Raw genomic sequence first — 20,756 nt, 5'->3', positions numbered from 1 at the left:
AGTCAAGCTTAGTTACATTGAAGCTAAGGTGCTTTTCACATACATTCAGATTTGAATTGTAAACACAATGTTTGTGTAGAAAATGTTGAATTTCCCCACTTTGGGGTGAATAAAGTGCTTCTAATCTAAACCAACGATGAGCAAAAACAACCATAAATGTTGTTTCTGGTCAACCTGAGTTAGCATCAGCCCCCTCTGATGCTAACTCAGGTCGAGCGATGCAATGACTTTAAAGCGTTTATTACCTCTCCAGCAAGTTGTGCACGGCCTTGAACAGCAGAGTCCGACATTCGTAGGACAGCCCGCACTCCCACAGCCCTTCCTCCGCCACTGGAAGACAGAGAAACAAGTGTCAGATATCAACACGTAAGTGCAGACTCTTCTGTTATTTTGATAGGAACAGACGGCAGCTTGAGGACTGTAAACAGCACGTATCTGTTGTTTCTAACTCAATCTGTCAGAACTGCTGCGTGAGCTGCAAGAAAAGACTGAAATCAAAACTAAATACAGACAGAAGGATGAGAAGAAAATTGATCTGACTTCCAAAACCCAAGACATTTATGAAGATCTCACTGAATTCATGTTTGTAGCTGTGCTCAACATGAGAGATTGCCGTCATGATTCCCATGCTAGCTTTGAATAAGCTATCGCCTGACATGCCCGTGACCTGGGAACGATGTCAACATTTATTTTGAATCTCACTCATTCCCACTGAAATCTTTCACTGTTGTCTGCACTCCATGTCACAAGCAGAATCCTCTACAAGCTGATGTAAATTCAAGTCAGATTTCAATGTCACGTGACAAGACGCATCAACACATGAATCTAAGCGTCTTATTTACACAGTGGCCTCGAGCACAAGCATCACAGACCACAAATCTATACAAATAAAAGCTTTGTAAATTGTTTAGAACCAAGAGACTGAAGGTCAGTTGAGGGCCTTGGGAAAATATATTTCAATATTTTACCCCCTCTTTTTGTGTATCCTAATAATTGAACTACACTTAAGAATTATAATGTTACTATTGAACCATAATTCTCAAAAGCAACACGACATCTCTTGCAATAATAGTAGAGAAACAAATGTTTTCCATGCTTATGACATCCAGGTGGGACTCAATACCTAATGAAGTCACACGACCAGTACACTGAAGGTCCCGTATTGCGCAGGAAGATTGTTATAAGTTTAGCGATTTTAAAAAAAATCAACAAGTAGATGCCGCATCCTGAATTCCAAGGATGTTTGACTTTGGATCTGACCAGCAAAAATTGAGATGCGAGTGCGTCTGGTGTGCGTTTAGACAAGTGCGTGTGTCCACAGAGGGTGCTTGGCAGTGCAACTGTCAGTTTGGCTGCAGCGACAGTCAAACCCCCGTGCAGTTGTCAACCTCAGTTAGCAGCAAGAGTGAGAGCACCCGCGTGTGCGTGTGTGTGCGCAGAGACAGACAGACACACACACACACACGCTCGGGTTGTTGACTGGCACGGCATTCAGTCCCGGTGAAGATAAAAATAATCTGATTTCGTATTTAAAATGCCACAGATTAGACCATCTCCACAGTAGTTTCACATCAGTACGAAAGTCGCTCGTGATTTTAAACATTGGACATACTGATAGTCAGGTGTAAACAAAGTTGTTCTTCACAATGCAGAGGATCACATGTACTTCTGTAAAACATCTGATGGTCATGTGACAGGATATGAACCCGCAGATCGATGCACATGGTAAAGCTGTTCAGCCTTTTATGTGATGACCTTAAAAATGCACAGCCAGTTACTGACACATACATGAGAAAATTGTCTAACAATTCCCTCCATTTTATTTCATATAGATTAACTTTTCTTTGTTTGTGTGTGTTTATGTTGTCAAGTCAGATGTAAATAATGTCTTAATTTTGGGGGATTTCCAGATGTCTAACATGTTTTAATTTTTCTTTTTATATGTCTTAAAAAAATAATAGAGAAAATGTATGTAAAATATTTTCAAATGAATTCAAATATTTTCTCTGATCTAAATGTGTCATATGACACCACAAAGGGGGTATTTAAAAATAATTGGTGGAAAGTGCAGCACAAGTGTATTAAGGACTATTTTATGAAAATGTATTTGTATTGTATAAAAGTAATACTCTGCTGCCCAACTGTCCTACGAAAAGAAATGCTGCAAAATTGTTGCATAAAGGTGATTTGAGGTTAGCGATGAACAATATATTGTTATGAGACATGAACCTAGATATTAATACAGCAAAATCAACAATTTATCACTAATATATTTACTTTAAGATATGAACATTCAAGATCTAAATAAACAATTCTGATTTCCCCTGCGCCTCATTGGGCATGTGAAGCTGAGGTGGTGTCAGTTTTGCTCTCGCCCTTTAATGTTCAGCGAAGAGCAACAACCAAGGTCAGTTGACTGCTTGCCATTGATCGACAGTCAGCCAGTGGGAGACGTCAGCCATTCTACATCCTCTTGTATTATTCATTATTCAAAACAATGTCATTTTGACCACATAATTCAGTCCAATTTGAGACGCTTTTTTTTTCCAATAAAAAAGAAGACATACATTTTATACGTCTTAGATTGTTTTATAAAATATTTAATGTTGACTGGACTCATATTTTTACAACACACGGATCAAATTTCTTCAGTCTTAGATGACTGTCTTAGCTTTCCTCCTGTTTCTACATGAATCTAATACAAGAAATGTGCTGCTTTTTTCATTTGGTTTATAACGGAACTTTTGTCACATTATCGAGATGATCACTAAATATATCGTTTTGTTTTTTTTTCCTGCCATGATTCTGGGAACACATCCAGTCACAAATGAGGGCGCTCCATCATGACATGTCAGTTTACATGTGTGTCATGTGTTTCAGACAATGATCCTGATTTGTCACATCCCTGAGAACACTCTGGCATGCCTACACTCTTCTCTCTCTCGGCCTCACACACACACACACACACACACACGCACGCGCACACACACACACACACACACACGCACGCGCACACACACACACACACACACACACACACACACACACACACACACGGAGCAGCCGGTTAACAGTGTTTCTCTTTGTTCTCTGCCATATACCTGCAGGGCTGCTGGAGCAACTGGAGGATTGTGGGTGTTGTGTTTGCTTACAGGGTGGTGGAGAAACAAGCCAGCAACACAGAAATACACAAGGCAGGAGAGACGAGCGGGTTGCTAGGGGGAGGGGCGGTGTCAGCCACCCCCCCACCAGCACCCTCTTCTCACTCATGTTGCTGCCTGCACCCCCTCCCACTTCAGCTCTGTGTTGATATTTCCCATCTTGTTTTTATCTTCTTCATACCAGAGTGAATGAAATTTCCTTACTCGCCAGAATTACCCTGTAACCATGGCAACGCTGGCGGTGAGAACATGGCGCCCTGGCATTCAATTTCAACACTGTCCCCCTCCCTCTTCCTCAGTGCCCCTCACCCTCCTCCCTCTCCTCCTTCCTCTGTTCTTCACCCCCCCTCCTCATTTACTCCTGCTTCAGGGCTCAGACAGGAAGCTGGCTCTCGCCAGCTCCTCTACAGAGCAGAGATGAGCAGAATGCCAAGTCTCCAGCAAATCCAGCTCATTAGCTCTCAACTGTCTCCATCTCTCCTCTTACTCCCCTTCCCTTGGAGTCCAAACACCCCCCTCACCACCACCTCCACCAGCACGCTGCTCCTCACAGCAGGTCCTGACCCCCATTAATCGCCCTCACCGTGTCACTGCATGCTCAGTCTGACAGTGGCACCCAAAAATCTGCAGACCTGAACCAAACGGCCCCAGAGGAGTGGACTGATATGAACTTTCGCTCGACTGACTTGCGCATGTCACTTCCCCGAAGCAGATGAAATATTCACCGCAGCCGCGCAATACAGCATCTATTATTGACACCATCAACAAGGAGGATCAAAAGTACTGAATACACAAGAAAGCCCGAAGAATGTCATTATTACTGCCTCGGCTACACAACAGAGTAAAGTAAGACAGCAACAGAGATAATGCTGCGTTCCATTCCCAGCTCTGCCCCCAAGACGACGTGGGAAGGTGGGAGAACTCGCACCACCCCAAATTCACAATCCAAGATGGCTGCCCGGCGCGTAAACAATGAGTAGAGCTCCTGAAATAATTCTAGCTATTTTCTTTCTCTAAATCATTCTATGCGCTACATTACATTTTTCAACACATACATAGAAATGTTTCTGTCGTGTAATTTAAAATGTTCATGCTGTACATCTAAACTGCAGAGCGGACTGTGCTAACGGTGGCTATCGCTAGTCTGGTTGTGCCTGCGATAACTGGTGACTGGAACGTGCTGAGCTAGCTTGTAAAGCCATTCCCAGCTGTGACTATCCACTTCTGAGGTCACTGGAACACAGCAGAAGATAAGGAAATGAAGAGTATTCCAGTTGTACTCGTAAAAATATCCAGATGACCAAATGTGGCTGGCATGCTATCTACAGTATATTAAGTTACCATATGTATGAAGTTATATGAAAGCAGTTGTGCTAATGTCGGCAAAGTATTTCCAAAATGCTAAAAGGTGAAGCTCAAATTTCCGTTTTAGTTGCTAGTTGAAGTGCAGTTCAGCAATGGAAGAGACGCTAAATTTGCCACGGTGTTAAAGTCAGCCCAAAGGTTCATGTCACTTTAACACAAACAACGTCAGAGCCAGGTTCAGTGCATTCCAGTTATGGAGGAGAAGATGCGAGAGAAGATAGTGAGGTCCTCCAAAGATACTCTCATGTACGAACATTTAAAGAGCAAATTTCATTGATTCAAAACATCTACTTCCTATCTATGTAAGGGGAAGCCATCTTGGATTGTGTAGTCGATGTGGTGAGAATCTTCCCACTTTCACGTCACCAGGGGGTGTAACCGTGAGCTTCCCAGGTCCCAGCACAACTGGACGGCACCATACGTGTAGATTTGCAGAAACTAAAGTGCCAAAGTTGCTATCAGAATCATGACTGCTGTGGAAAACTAACCTGAAAATTGAGGAGGATTATTAAGCATTAAAGACCAAAGCAATTGAACACCCGAGTGTCTACAACTCTGCCACAAGCGTAGCTGAAGTGAGAGCCTTTTCAAAATGTTAGCCAGCACCTCGGCTGTAATTACCTTGATTTCGCTCCGTCTCAATGGGTCACGTGATATTCAAGGTCGTCATAATACAGCGCGTGTGTGCGACGTAAAAAGAGTGTTTCTACAGTAACAGCCACAATCAGCACGGGTGTAAAATGAGTCTGCTGAGCAAACAGTCGGATGAAAACACAAACAGTCGGATCCTCACACAAACATTGAAAAGGAAGAAAATGAGCGTGAAAAACAACAATGGGGAGACTTTTAATCTGCGATATCCCGTTGGGAACGGCGAGGTGCAGGCAGGAGAAAACATGGCACACCTCAGCGTTTAAAGCCGAGCCAGTGAGGAGCAGCATGTTTGGAGTATTTCCCTGCTTGTTAATCAGAGGAGGGAAACAGACGGCCCGGGGGAGAAGCGGTAAACGTACAGCTGAGTGCAGCAGAGCTTTAAAGCATCATGATCCATCCGTCATCAGAGCTGCAGCCTCCCATTCTGGATGTTATCAACCGTACTCGCGATTAAATTAGCCAGAGCTGTCGTGTTTGCTGCGCTCTGATGAAGAGCTGCAGCTCATAGGAAACATATACAACAGCAGAGGGTGAACAATTCCCGCTCCAAACATACACTTCATTATTGACGCACAAGAGACGAAGAAGTTCAGACTGCCATCATGGTGATGCTATTTTAAATTGCTCCGAGTCGCGTCGGGTTAAAAATAATGGCAATTTTGATCCATCTTATCGCCATTTGTAAGTCTTTACCCATAGTGCATGTATAGAACTTTGATTTACATGAATTGATTGTGTCCAAAGATATATACATTTGCATGGTGTTGTGAAGAAGCGTCTGTACAGTTTATACACCGAAAACATGCAAAAAACGAATTCCATTAACAATGACAGGTCAAGATAATATTGTGTTGATTCTTTTTTACTGTTTGTAAGTGTGGCTGAAACAAAGGCAACACATATAAAACACAGCTAAATCACCCGGTTAATGAAGGTCCAAGTCAAGATGACGCAGTTACGCACACGTAGCTGACAGAGAGACGTACCAGCTACAATGCTACAGAGGAATACCTCGATACATCGTGACACTAAAACCTTTACAGGTGAGAACTCAGAAGGATTCAATACTTAAGAATGTACAGTGTGAACCTAATGTAGCTGCAATGCTACTTTAGCAATGAGTAGCTCGAGTGACCACAAGTCTCTTTAAAAGAGCAGAATTACTACATCTTGAATATAACAACTGGAAATACTTGATACGAAACTTAAAGCAGTAAAGTGGCTGGAGGCTATAACGCTAAGCTAAGATAAATGCTAATGTGGCATGCATGTATTTCCCATTTGGGTTCAACTTTATACAGCAGATATGTACAGTAACATGGAGATGAATTACAGTACTCTCTCAGCCATTTCATTTTTCTTCAAGTGAGAATACGTTGACAAACCTGGTTCAGTTTTCACGATAATTTATGCTAATATAAGGTAACAGCTGTGAAACAATGCAGGCGTCTTGAATGTGACCTGATTTATAGACAATACCAATGTATTCAAGTCATATACTCAACATTTTCTTTGTACAACAAAGTACACTTTGTATAAGTTGAAAAAGGAAATCATTGCATAATGTATGACGTGTTCTTCCCAATATTGAGGATCACTGTATGATCTGTTATGAATGTAAAAAGCCCTAAACAACAGCAGAGCAGAAGTGTTTTATAAATATAAAATATTTGTCTGGCGAGATAATACATGCCGTTGAATTGGCCTTTAGCTGCGCCTCACAACGTAATGGAAGATGACTGTCCGAAGCTCATGTGAGGATGCAACGGCAGCTCCTGCGCCGCTGCGAAGGCGGCTGTGAATTATGAGAGCATATGAATGCATATTTGTTCTCCACAACCTTCCGCCGCGCTCTTAACTGCCACGCAACACGCAAACACATGCTGATGGATTCAGGTCAGCGCTGCCACTAGTTGCTGCGGCGGAATGGTCCACCTCGGCTTCAGCAGCGTCTCGCACCACTAGGTGGCGTGACCGCTCACTGGAGCTCCACTGTGATAACAGACACATGATGGTATTGATCGGATCAGAGGAAGAGGGGAAGGGGCGTGTGACAACACACACAGTGACCCTCTGCACATCTCCTTCCTCTTCCCTCACTCGCTCTCGTTTGTTCATTTGTCCTGGATCAATACCAGCAGCAGCAGCAGCCTCTGCGTCCCGGGGTATGGATGTAGTGTGCAGCCCACCAGGAGACGTGTGAGTCACATTATGTGTATGTGATCTCACACAAACCTCACTGCCACTTTACTAATTAGCTGCACTGCTGCATGTCTGAGCAGAAGTTGCTCTCCATTCACCGTGTACGTGTGTGTGTGTGCGTGTGTGTGTGTGAGTCCTGCCGCTCCAGCACGTGCATGGTCACATGCCTTTGTTCCCTTTCATGAAGAGAGATGAAGACAGGGAAGGAAAAAAAAGAGGGAGCCATGATGATGATGTAATGTCAGAGTCGACAAACTCTTGCTCAACAGATGAACAGTAAAATAATCTACAGTAACACACGTCCCACCAGATAATAATCCCAGGTCATGACTATTACTGGACTGAGCTCACGACAAATAAGTTCATTTACTTCAGTTGTCTACTGGAGTAAGGTTTACGTAGCTGAGGTGCGAACAATTCTGTGGGCCACATGAGGATCAGCACAGTAGAAGTGCTACGTGCCGTATGAGAAAACTACTGTATCCCTTGGTTCTGTACCTTCAAATTCTGAAGGGGGAGTATGTAAAAAGGAGCAACATCTAGTAGGGCAGCACGATGGCCAAAATGATTATTAAATTATTTTGATCAGTATTGTGATCATAGAAGAAGCACCGGCAGCAGACACAACATCAAACTGCATTTTTGCTTTTTGGCTGAAACACTAGCGCCAAAACAAGTCAGTAGACATCAAAACCATGGTCGTAGCGTGAAGGTGCTGTAATAACTTTCCCCCTCCTTTATTTCTACAACACTGTGTTCGAGTTGCTCCTCTCCAGTCTCACTCCTGACTGACTGCTGCAGAGCCTGAACAGGGCACACCACTGACTCTAATATGACCGACAAGAGGGATCACTCTGTTCATTCCCCTGCCTTACAAATACGTCTGGAGATGCATTTTAGACCAATGAAAACTGAACCCAGCGGGCGAAGATAGCGCTCAGTCACAGGCTGCTGCAGCAGCATAAGTTCATTTCTTTATTATTGTTCGACTCATTGACTACAATGAGATGCCTAAACCTAACTTAAACAGATTGTTTAAGCCGGGTCAACTCTTTCAAGTTTCACAGTTTACACATATGCTTAAGGGGAAATCACGACTTCAAGTTGGGAACAGGTGGATCAATGACGATGATCATCAGGTGGTTCCAATGTTGTACGCTGCATGTATTTTTAATCATTTTTCCCTTGGAGAAGATCTTCTTTGATTGTAAAACGTCAATACTTGAGCGCTTGAGCTGCAGTCTCTCTGGAGTTTGGAGCGTGTTGAATGACACCAGGTTACTTGGATGATCCACAGCTGCCTCAGTGAGCGATGGTTCTTATGTGCTCATCCACTTCCAAACATCTCCAACAAGCAGCAAATGCTGACGTCACTGCAGTGCTTGAAAACATGTTGGCACCAGAATTGCTCAGTTTGTTTCAAATGCATAACACACACAGAGCATCTCCGTCTGGACAATTAAAGGTAAGAACGCTTCACAGATGTTTACCTTTTTAAACTAGGAATTAATAGAGTCATTAGAAGCCTGACACAGCTTTTGATTTGTGGACGTTATGCTGGCATACCGCCGCCTCCCTTTTTCCTAAACTGCGACACAAACCATGAAAGAATGCGACACTTCTGAAGTTGTTTTTCCACGATAATTGCGCTTGCTGCCACCTTATCAGTATAAATACGCCCCAGCGTCGGAGTGAATGATGTCACAAGTGTCCTAACAACCCCTCACACAGCCAGAAACACAGTCGCGGCGGTACAGCCGGCCCAAATTGGCTCCACTAAGATGTTTTCAGACATGAATTTAAGAAGCCGTCATCCCCTCACAGGGTGTCACGGTGGCTAACACTCTTCCTCGGGAACAGACAGCGAGCAGAGCACCGTGACCGAAGCTGCAATCCTGCGCATTCACATCAGCCTGCAGTTTAGGAGAGGGAGTTCAGCTCTTCATCACGGGGCGATTCCACTCATTTTTGTGTTTGGCAATCATCATTAAAGCAGCTACGCACAAGTTTCAGGAACCTACTTCATCAATAGCTGGTTTGAAACTCCTGATATTTTGCCTGAAATAATCGTTTCAGTGTTCCTTTCAGTCCATTGTTTCATTTTAATTACTGGTGACTGCAGCAGGTGTTATTCTCATCGAAAGTAGTTTTATGAAATAAAATCAGACTCATAGAAACTTTCAAGTTGAATATGGACAAATCAGTTAAATCAAATTGTATGATCCGACTGTGTGCTTGTGTATGGAAAAAAAGCACAATAAATCACAAGTTTTTATATCACCTTATTGAAACTAAAGCTCTTTTAATGTCTTGAAAATATTTGTATAAGAATTTCAAGTCCATTCAGAGAAGTGGAAACCCTGGCCATTGTGTAGTGAAAAACCTCCCTGAACCAAAGCAAACAGAAGCTTTTGTTTGCTTTGGTTCAGGGATTCCTCCATGTTTGTTGTTGTTGTTATCATCCTAGCTGCCACATGTCTTGTGCATCAGTGTGATCAGTGGACCAGGAACTCCTGCACTGACAAAGGTTCCCTGGAGAACAAACTGTTCAATCATATATATATATATATATATATATATATATATATATATAGAGTCTCAGGTTTAATTGCACCTGAGACAATGAATGAAAGAGCAAACATCCCACACACTGTGGTGAGCAGCAGCAGAGTGAAGCGCTGTGTTTACAACGTCGACTAATGTGCCACTTCACTGCCAAACAAAGGGCCCAACATATTTTCCACTCTCCTTTGCACCTCGTATCTGTCAACCCTTCAGATCATTACACCTTGAACACCCGGCACCTCACACCCGGGTCCACGTGGCAGCCTTACACTGGTTCTCACGCTCCACTGACACCGTTTCCTAAAGTTCTTGGTGACACCTCGCAGTCTCAAGATTCACACTGTGCAGGCAGCTCAGTCCATGCTGATTCTTTGTGCAGTTTACAGACTGCCATGAATTAGAGGATGAACTCAATGTTACTAGACGGAGCTGCGACAGACATAAATCAATTTAAAGTCGAAATTAATCAAATGAATTATCAAATAGGTGACTTGAAAATTGTACACACTAGATGAAGGGAAACACGAAACATTTATGACTGAAGAAATAAATGAATTTAAATAGAGTGGTTGGAGCTACATAGGCAGAAGACACCATGGACAGGTCAGTCCATCCAAAACAACTCAGAAACTCACGCCTTCAGGCATTACTTCATTCTTCATTCATTTTTACTGTTCATCATCTCACACTTCTGGTCCAAGAAAGGGCACTGACACTTAAGATCTACTGCTGTTTGGGCTGGTTCGGATGCTCCAGTAGCAGTTGCTGCTGTTAGCTTCTCCGGTGGGAAGCATGTTGATGTCATGATGTAGTCATGATGACGGTATTTTCCCGTGACATATCTTTCACACAGCGTGTGTCTTGTCCAACTAGTCTGTAAAATCCCAAATAAGATGCCCTGTTTCAGCATAAGTATAAAGCAATTATTTTCAACAGCCCTACGTTTTAGCCCCATAGAACAAAAGCACAACAAACTGTTGGAGCAGCAGCTCATCAGGGTTGGGTGAAAGTCACGTCATAGGTGGAAATGAGCTGCTTGCCAGAGGTCTGTGCTCTGTGAGTGCTCTTCCATTGTATCACTGCTACTTTGTGTCATACCGCAGGGACTTGCATATGGGCAGATATTACAAGACGAATGAGAACACAAAACTACTGGCTTTTTCAGACCAGCTTCACTGCAAACACAAAATACATGTTTTTTTTCATGCAGCAACTCAGCTAGTTGTCTGTAGTTGTCTAAAATGATCTATTTATGTCAAACTACAAATGTGCATAACTGAATAAGAACAGGTTGCATGTTGGCAGAGCAGGCAGCAGTGACAGTGAGGAGGAGGAGGAGGAGAGTGAAATCTGGAATCAATTAGGTGACTGAGCCAGAGCTGCTTGCATATTTTTGGGAGTGAGTCAGGCAGAGAGGGAGAGCGGCGACCAGGGTGTTTTTAAAGCGCCACAGATTTCTGCAAACTAAATGTGTTGCCAAAGTGCTGTTATGAACGTCTCCATGAGAATCTTTTGAGTCACGGAGCGCCACGGCTGCTTTGAGGTCAAACTGGATAATGAAGAAGGTCTGGTACCGGCCCCGTGACTGCAACTTCCCCTTGTTTGCACACACTCGCAGCACCGGCCGGCCCACTGCTGGCTCTGACCGTGGGGGAATTTGACTTTTATTTTTAAAACAGAGTCGAGTCGGAACATTGTGATCATGTGTTGCAAAAATCTGGTTTTGTTTCTGATGTGAAGACCAGATCCGCACGAGTGGCACGGACACGCAACTCAAGCAACACGTCGCCTCAACTTGTCTAAGCTACTCCTGCCACACACTGTGTCGGATTACAGTTAACCTGGTATGAATACAGGAGGCTTACGACACCACCACTGGCATTCGTGAGGCATCCTGATAATGGGAGCAGGTGGTGGGGAGGGAGGGAGTAAACAACACCAAAATACATCAGAGAGTATGAAGAGCAATAAAATTAGCAGCCAAGAAAACAAATAAGTCGGGAGAGAAGAAGACACGGCAAAACTATCTTCCCAGAATGATGCAGATGGCAGAAAAAAACTGTGGCAAGTTGAGGGGAAGGATGGACGACAGAGAGCATTGAACATTTTTCCTGGACCGCCTTAACAGTATACCTTAAACATAAACAGTATTTCCCAGCAAAGGGGGCCCCTATGCTGCGCAAGCCCTGGGAGAATCCTGCACCCAACCTATAACAGCCAGCAGTTTGAGAAAGGTCCTTTGCACAAAGGTTAAAACTTGATCAACTTTATTTTGGATATTGTGTTTGTTTTCATGAGTTGGTGACAATGTATTTTGGATTCAAACAACACATGGAGCGTCATTCTCGGGTGATTTGCAAAGACATGTTTTTCCCTCGATGCAGCACCACAAGGCAACACTACAAACCTTTAATGTCACCACAGTATGATGAAGCTGTGCGAAGAAAGAGGAGCGTATGGACACCTTGCACAGTGCGACACCATACCCACATAACTACAACTGTCAATTGGTCAACTGAGTGTTTGGTTTCTTTTTTCATTGAAGCCTTTACGTGAACAAGCCAATTTCAAAAATCTTTTGTCGTGGCTCATGAGTTGTGTTTTTTATTCATACTTATATAACAATTTTAATGGCCTTTTGTTTAATTGAAACCTTTGTTTACCGGTCAATTTACTCACCAAAAAAATTGTCGCAACATTGTTTTGTTTTGTCACAGTTCTTTCTTGCAATAAGCTTCACATTTCATGATGAAAAAAAGTCAAAAAGAATGTTTTAATTCTTTTCCCCACATTGTGCAGGCGTAGTTTTCATGATGGCATACTGTTTTAAAATGATTCTGGACTGTATTAAGCTCATTTTAATTTACATTTAACACATTAGCAATAGTACCTTTAGCCAAATCCAAAAGGCAATGAGCGAACCAAAAGGCTTCAGCCATTTGCTTGCCAAAAACATAGCGTTGTAGTTGCGCAGGTTTTCACCTAGCTCGGCAAAATACCAGAGCACACTGCAGCCATCATTTCTCAGGACACAAATAATGGCTTCTTTTCTTCGCGGCAGAGCAGCCACGTGACATCAGGGCTCTTTAACTTATTAAGGAGCCGTCTTTCTAATGATACAGTGCGTCATTAGCGTAACAGCATGTTGACACAGTCATTTATTATTTACAGGAAATCCACTGTATTTATGCAGAGTCAGCGGTGTAATTGGACTGACAGCAACTGGGGACAATCTGGCTGAATCAAACTGGAGGAGAGGAAATAGACTTTGGTTTGTGGATGATAAAGACGAGTCAGCGGTGTGGCAATTTATGAAGTGCATGTGCTGAATAGTCCTTTTAATAAATGGAAAGAAGCGGAGGAGCGATTTAATGGCAGCGGCAGATTTGGGGAAGGAGCTCTCCTCTGTAACACTGACGGCCCCTTTACATCAAACTAACTGTGCTCCTCAGATTACAAGGTAGCCATGTCACATCGACACGTCGCCGTTTCACGTTGAGCAAACATCACAGCTTCCCAACCAAAATGAACGTAAATATAATTAACAGTGTGAACGCGTTGTGATTATGATAAAAGGGCGTGTAAACTCTAGTAATGACAACCATGAGACAATATTTAACATTAACAATGCAGTGAAACAGCTAGTGGTGTAAGACGCTTCATGATCATTCTGGTCTGATCTGACTAGTACAAAAGCAGCCCGATAGCACATGCCTCCACCAATGAGCTTTAGTGAAGCGCACAGCGCGCTATCAAGTCAACATGGTTCAAAAAATGGGCAAAGTATACTCTTTAAGACGACACAAACGCAGATCTTTGAATCATGAATCTAGACTAATAGTCCATCTCTACTTGAATGTATGCTGTGTTTTATAAAGTCAAGCTTCCTAGGTTTTGTCCCTGCTCCGATCCTTCCTAAATCCAGATGGTAATCCAGACGACATACTCACGCACTTCATTCTTCATATTCATCCACAATTCATTCATCTTCCCTTCCTGGTCCCAGTGATTTTCTTCAGTACAATAGTTTCAATTCAGTTCAATACAGTAATGAAGTTTATATATATATATATATATATATATATATATATATATATATATATATATATGTGTGTGTGTGTGTGTAATATAATGCACTTCAAAATCATAAGAGTCACAATATCTTTATATGACCACAGACATCCTTGACATAAGCTATGTCATATATAGCCCTCAGTTATCAACACATTTGTTCTAGAATTTGATCTCATGTTCTAGAATCCACCTCCAAACCACCCACACCGAACCCCACCTGCAGACAGAAAATCAGTCATCTAGGAGAGCGTTGTTTGTTTATGATCTAAACCCTTTATACTGCTGCTCATTCATCCTCCTTATGGCTACACGTGGGACACAACAGCAGGGTTTTGAAACATGATGCAAGGGGCGACATGACTGATCCAGCCTGGAGCATCTTCCTGTCTTGAAGATTACACAGTAACTATGACAATGGCGCTTACTTCTATGTGTGGTACTATGCTTTATTTTCATCAAGTTAAAAATGAATGAAAAAGAAGCTTTTAAAAATGTAATGCTTCAATCTCAAGACATAGTTTCAGTGCGACTGTGACTCTGAGGTGAAATGCAGTGATCCCAGCTGTGATGTGATAGATTTATGATTTTATCTTGAGGTAATGACAGATGGCAGATTGGCATCATTTAATTGAATCAAGTTGCAGAGTATATAGCAACATTAAATTAGAACCATCAGGACGAAGCGTAAAGCTCCGTGAGACGTCTCTTGAAGTGGATTGGCGAACCATAAATGAGACTCCACTTGTAAACACAACCATTTCTTCAGTGTTTGCTGGATAGGAAATGTGGGGGGCAAAAAAACTGGACAACAAAAGGAAGACAGGATGTCAGCATGAAAAGGAAACATGGTAGGAGGTAAAAAGCAGATAATGTGACAGTCAAGTTGGCGCGTGAGGCCGCAAAGTAATGTGAGGTGTGTGTGTGTGTGTTGGACAAACACCAACCATGATGATCAAAACAGCACCAACTGTGCGGCGAACCGCCAACTGCATTATCTCACACTCTTACATCACTTTGACCGCTCATTCGGCCAAACACACACACACCCACCCACCAATCCTCTGATGTTGTGGATGAATGGATGCAGAGCGCTAAGTGCCAAGTGTCCTCCCTTAAGTCGCTGAGCAATAAATAAATGAATGGGACAGTGTCGGAGCTGTTTTCCACACATTGTCCTAAAAACACACTCTGCTGCCTCACATAATCACAAATGTCAGTTCTGCACTTCGGCAGAGAATTTAATTAAACTAGTGGACTCAAAACAAATACTACAATTCTCAGACAGCAGAGTGGAATCTGGAGCTCTGTTGCCGTGAGATTAGACTCACGGCGACAACACACAAGCGAACTTCCCACAGAGCTTTTAAATATTCATCCTGACATCGGCACAAACCAATTTTTAGGCCGCGTGGTTAAAAATAAAATGTTGCACTGCTATGTTTCAGCCCATTCAGTGTCAAACGCTGCTTCTGAGTAGGTGCTGGAACACCTGGAGTCGTTCTGCGTTGTTGATGCAATCGGTGTAATATTAATAGATTCCTGTTTATTCTGTAATTTGGAGAAAGAGTTTTAATTCTAGTCTCTAAATCTGTATTTTACAGATTTATGTCCCTATAAAGACTGGATATCTATCTTTTGCTCTGAAATGCAGTGGTTTTAATGTCTCATTCTGTCCACTCCGATTTCAATCCTTTTTTTCACTGACTTTACAATTTAAAATCAGCATATAATAAGACACTTCAGTTGTATAATTTAAATATTGGAAATGAGTTTTTCCTTTGTCATGACTTGACGTTTGACATCATATGTTCTGCAGTTTGCTGTAATTGAAATATCTTGTTTTGCTACTTATTTAATATTCATTCCTTCTGTGATTTTAAGGATATGAAATGTCGAGAAATGTTCAGCTGACTTAGGAAATGATTTGATAATGATCTTATGCAATGTCCTTGTAACCTGATGTTCTATTAGATTAGATGAGATGAGATGTCCTTTTCCTTTTTCCTCTGAATTCAAGACCTTAAAACGTTTCTTCTCAGCTTTACACATCCATGTATTGTGTAATGCGTAGCCTCGCACAGGTCACAGAGCAACAGTGGGAGTAAAGAAGGCCAGGCTTCTCCCTGAAGTGTTGGCAGACATTATCTTGTTGTCGTGCACTGGATGTCCCTCAGTTGAACATGCTTAGTGCACCTATCTACCCGGGAGCAATCCTGTCAAGATGCCCGTGTCACCTCCAGTGGCTTCTCTCGATGTGGAGCAGCTCAGGTTTGAGTCTCTCCCAGATCACTGAGCTTCCCGCCCTCTCTCCCAGAAACTGCTCCATTCCTTCACTCATGTACAGGACCAAGAGATGCTTGCACATGAGCCCTCCTCCAAACTAGCAAAGACATTTCACCCTTTTTGTTGGACTTAGAGGAGCTCATCATCTAAGCGCAAGCTTTCACAGAGGTGAGAGGGAGTTTGTAAATGTGCTATTATGAGGCCTTAACAGTTTTTGCGATTCAAATCAACATTGCAGCACAGTAGAATGCAATTTTGAAAGCATACCCCCGAGCCGAGGGGAGCGTCAGGAGAGCGCGGTAACCCACCCGGCCAAATCAGGCACCCAATCCACCAGCCATGGAAGCGCTGCTCTGGCCCATGTCTCACATGTGTACTCTTCATTGGATCACTTCCTCATTGCATCTGGAGCACAAAGCGTGATTGAAAGTCTGCACTGATAAAGTGTTGAACTTTGAAAATGTACTGCATCTACTTTGCTTTCCATCAAATGACTCCCTCTTGCAGTGATCCATTCAGTACAAACGCAGAACCCAGTCTACAACTCTGGAGTTTTAGATGTCAGGATGCCCCGCAACTCTGCGACCAGGGCAGTGTTCATATAGATTTTACATGAGCAGCTGTGCTTTGCTCCTTTCTCTGATTTGATTCAACCAAATGATAATTATACCACAGTACACTGCACAGTGTACATGAAAAGCAAGGTTTTGCTTTTCATGTTATACATATCCATCAGTTCATAATATCCACGCCTGGCTGACAGGGAAGTGTTTCTATGTTGTTGGTTGCACCACAGAATGATGTATTGCTTGTGTTTAGTGAGTAATGCAGAAACAGCTCCAGCCCAAATAACTAAAAAAAGAAACGTTTAAAATCGCCAGTCACAATATTGTCACAATAAATCACAATTTCATGTTTCCCCCAAATCTTTCACCCTAGCGATGATTGTCTTGAACGAGGTGTCCATTGCTCTCCCGGTTGGGTGAAGCTTATAGTGTCAACTAGCTAAAGTGGGCTCCTCTTCAGTCGGCCGGTCCACGCAGCCAGCTACGTACTAAGTGTCAAAGTCCTGGCTCAAGTATCGTGAGCACTCAGTGAGAGATTAGATTTAGATTTCACCGCAGGCCTTGATAGGAGAACGCTGCGGCGAGGAAGGGTTCCATATTCATGAGGATTTTGTTCGCCTGTTTTAATGACTCATATTAAGCTAAAACCGTCATAAAATAAAAGATCATTTATCACTTTTGTGGGAGCGCTGGAGCAAGGCGGGTAAAAAGGCCCATTTCTGTGGTGTTGACCCCGATGTTAAGCCACAGACACTTGAGCACCTCATTAGAAGTGAATGGGCCCGGAGGTGGGAGGCCGGGGGGCTATTGAGGAGCTTAGTGAGTCTCCACAGGGCTTCCTAACTGCCACTAGAGGCCCGAGGAGAGCCGGACGGAGACTGCAAAGACATCTCATTCTCTCTCCAGGATGAGAGGAACAGCGAGCTCTTCTCTCTCCCGGCCAGGCAGTGGTTCGGGGGTCTCCACCGGAGCTGCTGCTGAGTGCACTTGACACGACACATTTCACTTTAGAGCACCCGCGGAGATCAATCCACGCTTTCACTTAAAACTAACTGATCTCAGCAGAAAGCAGTCGACTTCTGACAAGATCATGTGCATGTCTGACAGGAGAGGAGCGTCTCGGACGCCCAACATCCGCTGAGACTGAGGAATCAGGGGACATTCTCAAGCTAGAGAACGTCCATCCATCCAGACCAGTTAGACCACCTAACTCACCCAGGCTCCGCTCCATGTCCCAGATGACAAAGATATGATATCAAGCCATTTCAGTTTGGGTAAAGCAAGAGCGCCACTGTATGATGTCATCAGTGAATCCAGCAATACGTCCCATCCATATTCTATTTTTACTCTAACGTAGTGTAGACAGGTTTCACTTAGCAAGAGCGAGAGAGAACGAGGGGACCTAAAAAGGAGGGGTGAAATCAAGTTAGAGGGAAAACACTGCTCTCTAAACAGGTGTCAGTGTGTGTGACCCCAGCCCCAAAATATCCATTTTAGGGATTTGTGGATTTCAAGAAGGGACTGGATAACAGCTACACCACCGATCGTTGAGCTCTACATACCAAGAACTCTCATTTCAGAGAAAAATATAATGAGGGAATCCAAGAAAACAGCAGATAATAATCATTGTTACAGCACGTACTTCATCATATTACACGATTCATTTGAGTGGACAGATTAAGATCAGATTATATCTGACTTTCAAAAATTCCATTCCAGGCAGGAGACTGCAGAGAAAGCGATTCACAAGATTTACAAATAACTCCATCATGAAAGAGACTGTGGCAACAAGCAGTGCTATACCCAAGGTGAAAACAGGCGCCTGTCTAAATATTGATCCTCTTGGCTGCTGCAACAAATTCACCGTGTCTATATGCTACTGATTTAAACGGCAGCAGAGAAAATCGATGTGTCGCTGGATGTCGACCGAGGAGCTAAAATCTGCTGATGTCAGGAAAGAAAAGCAGCAATTCATGGCGATCAAGCCTCCGTCTATTCACCAAACACGTTGTTGTTGTATTTCAACTGGAATGACGCAGAGTAAATGATGTTATCACATTGTTTATAATACCATGACAATTTCATAAGAGGTCACATAGGTTGTCCTATCAATGAGTCAGGATTAAATCCACTTTTGATAATAAATGTGCCCTATTCAGGAGGAGGAGCAAATAAAATAAAATCATATTAAAAAGAGTTTTTTTTTTAATAGTAAAAAATTCAACTTGAACTAACGTAATTCTAAATGAATACAATCCACAAATCATAATATTCACATTCAGTTCATTTGGTTTTTGCACTTAAATGCCAAAAGGGCCTCCCACACATTTGACTTGCACAATACTTTCCATTAAACAACACATAATACAGAACATTTAAGAAATAATTTGTCAATAAATTACCCTATAATTGTAAACAGTTCAATCACTTTGACTTCAAATTCCCACATTAAACATATAAAATCAGAGGTATTTTCTCTTGAAAATAGAGATATTTATTTAGCTTTTCTAGAACATTTCTGAGACAACGTATTTCTTTATTTTGTGTCACAAAAGTCACAAAAAATCGGATCAATATAAATGCAAAAACTGGTATTTTTCTGTTATAATACAATTTTAAACTTCTAGTTCTTTAGTTGAATGTTACATTTTGCTAATTTAAATATGCGATCTACTTTGTATTCATGACTAATTACGTCTTATACGTCTCAGATATATCAAATACATAGAAGAGAGACGAATAACTAACAAAATTATTACATTTATTTATGAATTATTACAATTCTTAAAAAACATCACAGACAAAACGCAATTAAAACACAAAACTCCTGCGCTCTGTAACAACAACCCAACAGTCTTTATCATGATGTACTTCAGTCACGTCCGTCCTGACAGAAATATTATTTATTCTGTTATTTAAGTAGAATTCTGATGTGAGGCATCACTAGATCGAATCTTCTATGAACATAGACACTCATTCTCAGCTCATGATGCTTATCGTGCTTCAGAAAATCTCTCAACAGATCAAGAATCATGTTTCATTTCTTTACACAGAGGAGCAAAACCGTCGTTCTTACTTGAGCCTCATTTCTGTCAAACTTTCTTCCATCTTTCACTCGCGACACAGAATATTCTCCCGTCTGACCTGGAGCGTCTCCTAACTGTCTAAATCACAGAACACACACACACACACACACAAAGCTCTCATTCTTCAGTTTGTGGCTTTTCTTTCAAAAGTGAAGGCTTGCGAAGGGAAATGGTTCGCCCCCACCCCTTCTGTGTGCAGCTGGGAAACTTCATCCTAACATCTCATCTCTCCCTCATTCCCTCCACATACACACTGAAACACACACACACGGCACCGGGTCAGGAGGTCACAGGCCACGCCTTGACAGCCCACAAGAGCTGCAGGAGAAGAAAGAGCAGAGGAGGAGGGAAGGAAACCAGAGATCCCAGTTGTTCCTCACAAATGCACCGACAAGGAACATGACTTGTCTTTTCTTTTCTTTTTTTTTTACTTTAGCCGACGCATCTCAGGTTTTCAAACTCAAACTACAATGATTGAAACGCTTCTACTTGCCATTTGTATTTGCTGCTTTATTTTAACTCCGGTGACAGTGTCAAGTCTGGGGCCATAGTTCTCAGCACTGAACTTCAGGCCCAGATTCAGAACTCGCCATGTTCACCACACACAAACACTCCTTCTTCTCCAGCCCTCCCCTGCCTTCCGAATCCCACTCTTCCCGCCCATCCTCCTGCTTTTTTCTAAATCATGGAATCACCACTTTCCACATGTGACTCACTTTTTCGCCCACCGGAGCCAGACATGGAGGGAAAACAGTCTGATTCTTGTGCCGTCTCTCTGACTTGGCCTGCGAGTCCCTCTC

At 42.6% G+C, this 20,756-nt stretch overlaps 1 protein-coding gene across 1 annotated transcript in view; it reads right to left on the bottom strand.

The window, feature by feature from the left end:
• The window catches only part of LOC128769466 (mediator of RNA polymerase II transcription subunit 13-like), an 89,887-nt gene that overhangs the window by 30,507 nt on the left and 38,624 nt on the right, over positions 1 to 20,756 (bottom strand). Inside the window, exon 3 of the mRNA XM_053883252.1 lies at positions 246 to 330. Coding sequence (XP_053739227.1) covers positions 246 to 330 — 85 coding nt within the window. The remainder of the gene's footprint in view (positions 1 to 245; positions 331 to 20,756) is intronic.

The sequence above is a fragment of the Synchiropus splendidus genome, chromosome 1 (genome assembly GCF_027744825.2).
Source record: "Synchiropus splendidus isolate RoL2022-P1 chromosome 1, RoL_Sspl_1.0, whole genome shotgun sequence".
Lineage (NCBI taxonomy): Eukaryota > Metazoa > Chordata > Actinopteri > Syngnathiformes > Callionymidae > Synchiropus > Synchiropus splendidus.
The sequence above is the reverse complement of the archived record's forward strand: the minus strand, read 5'-3'. Positions and strand labels throughout refer to the sequence as shown.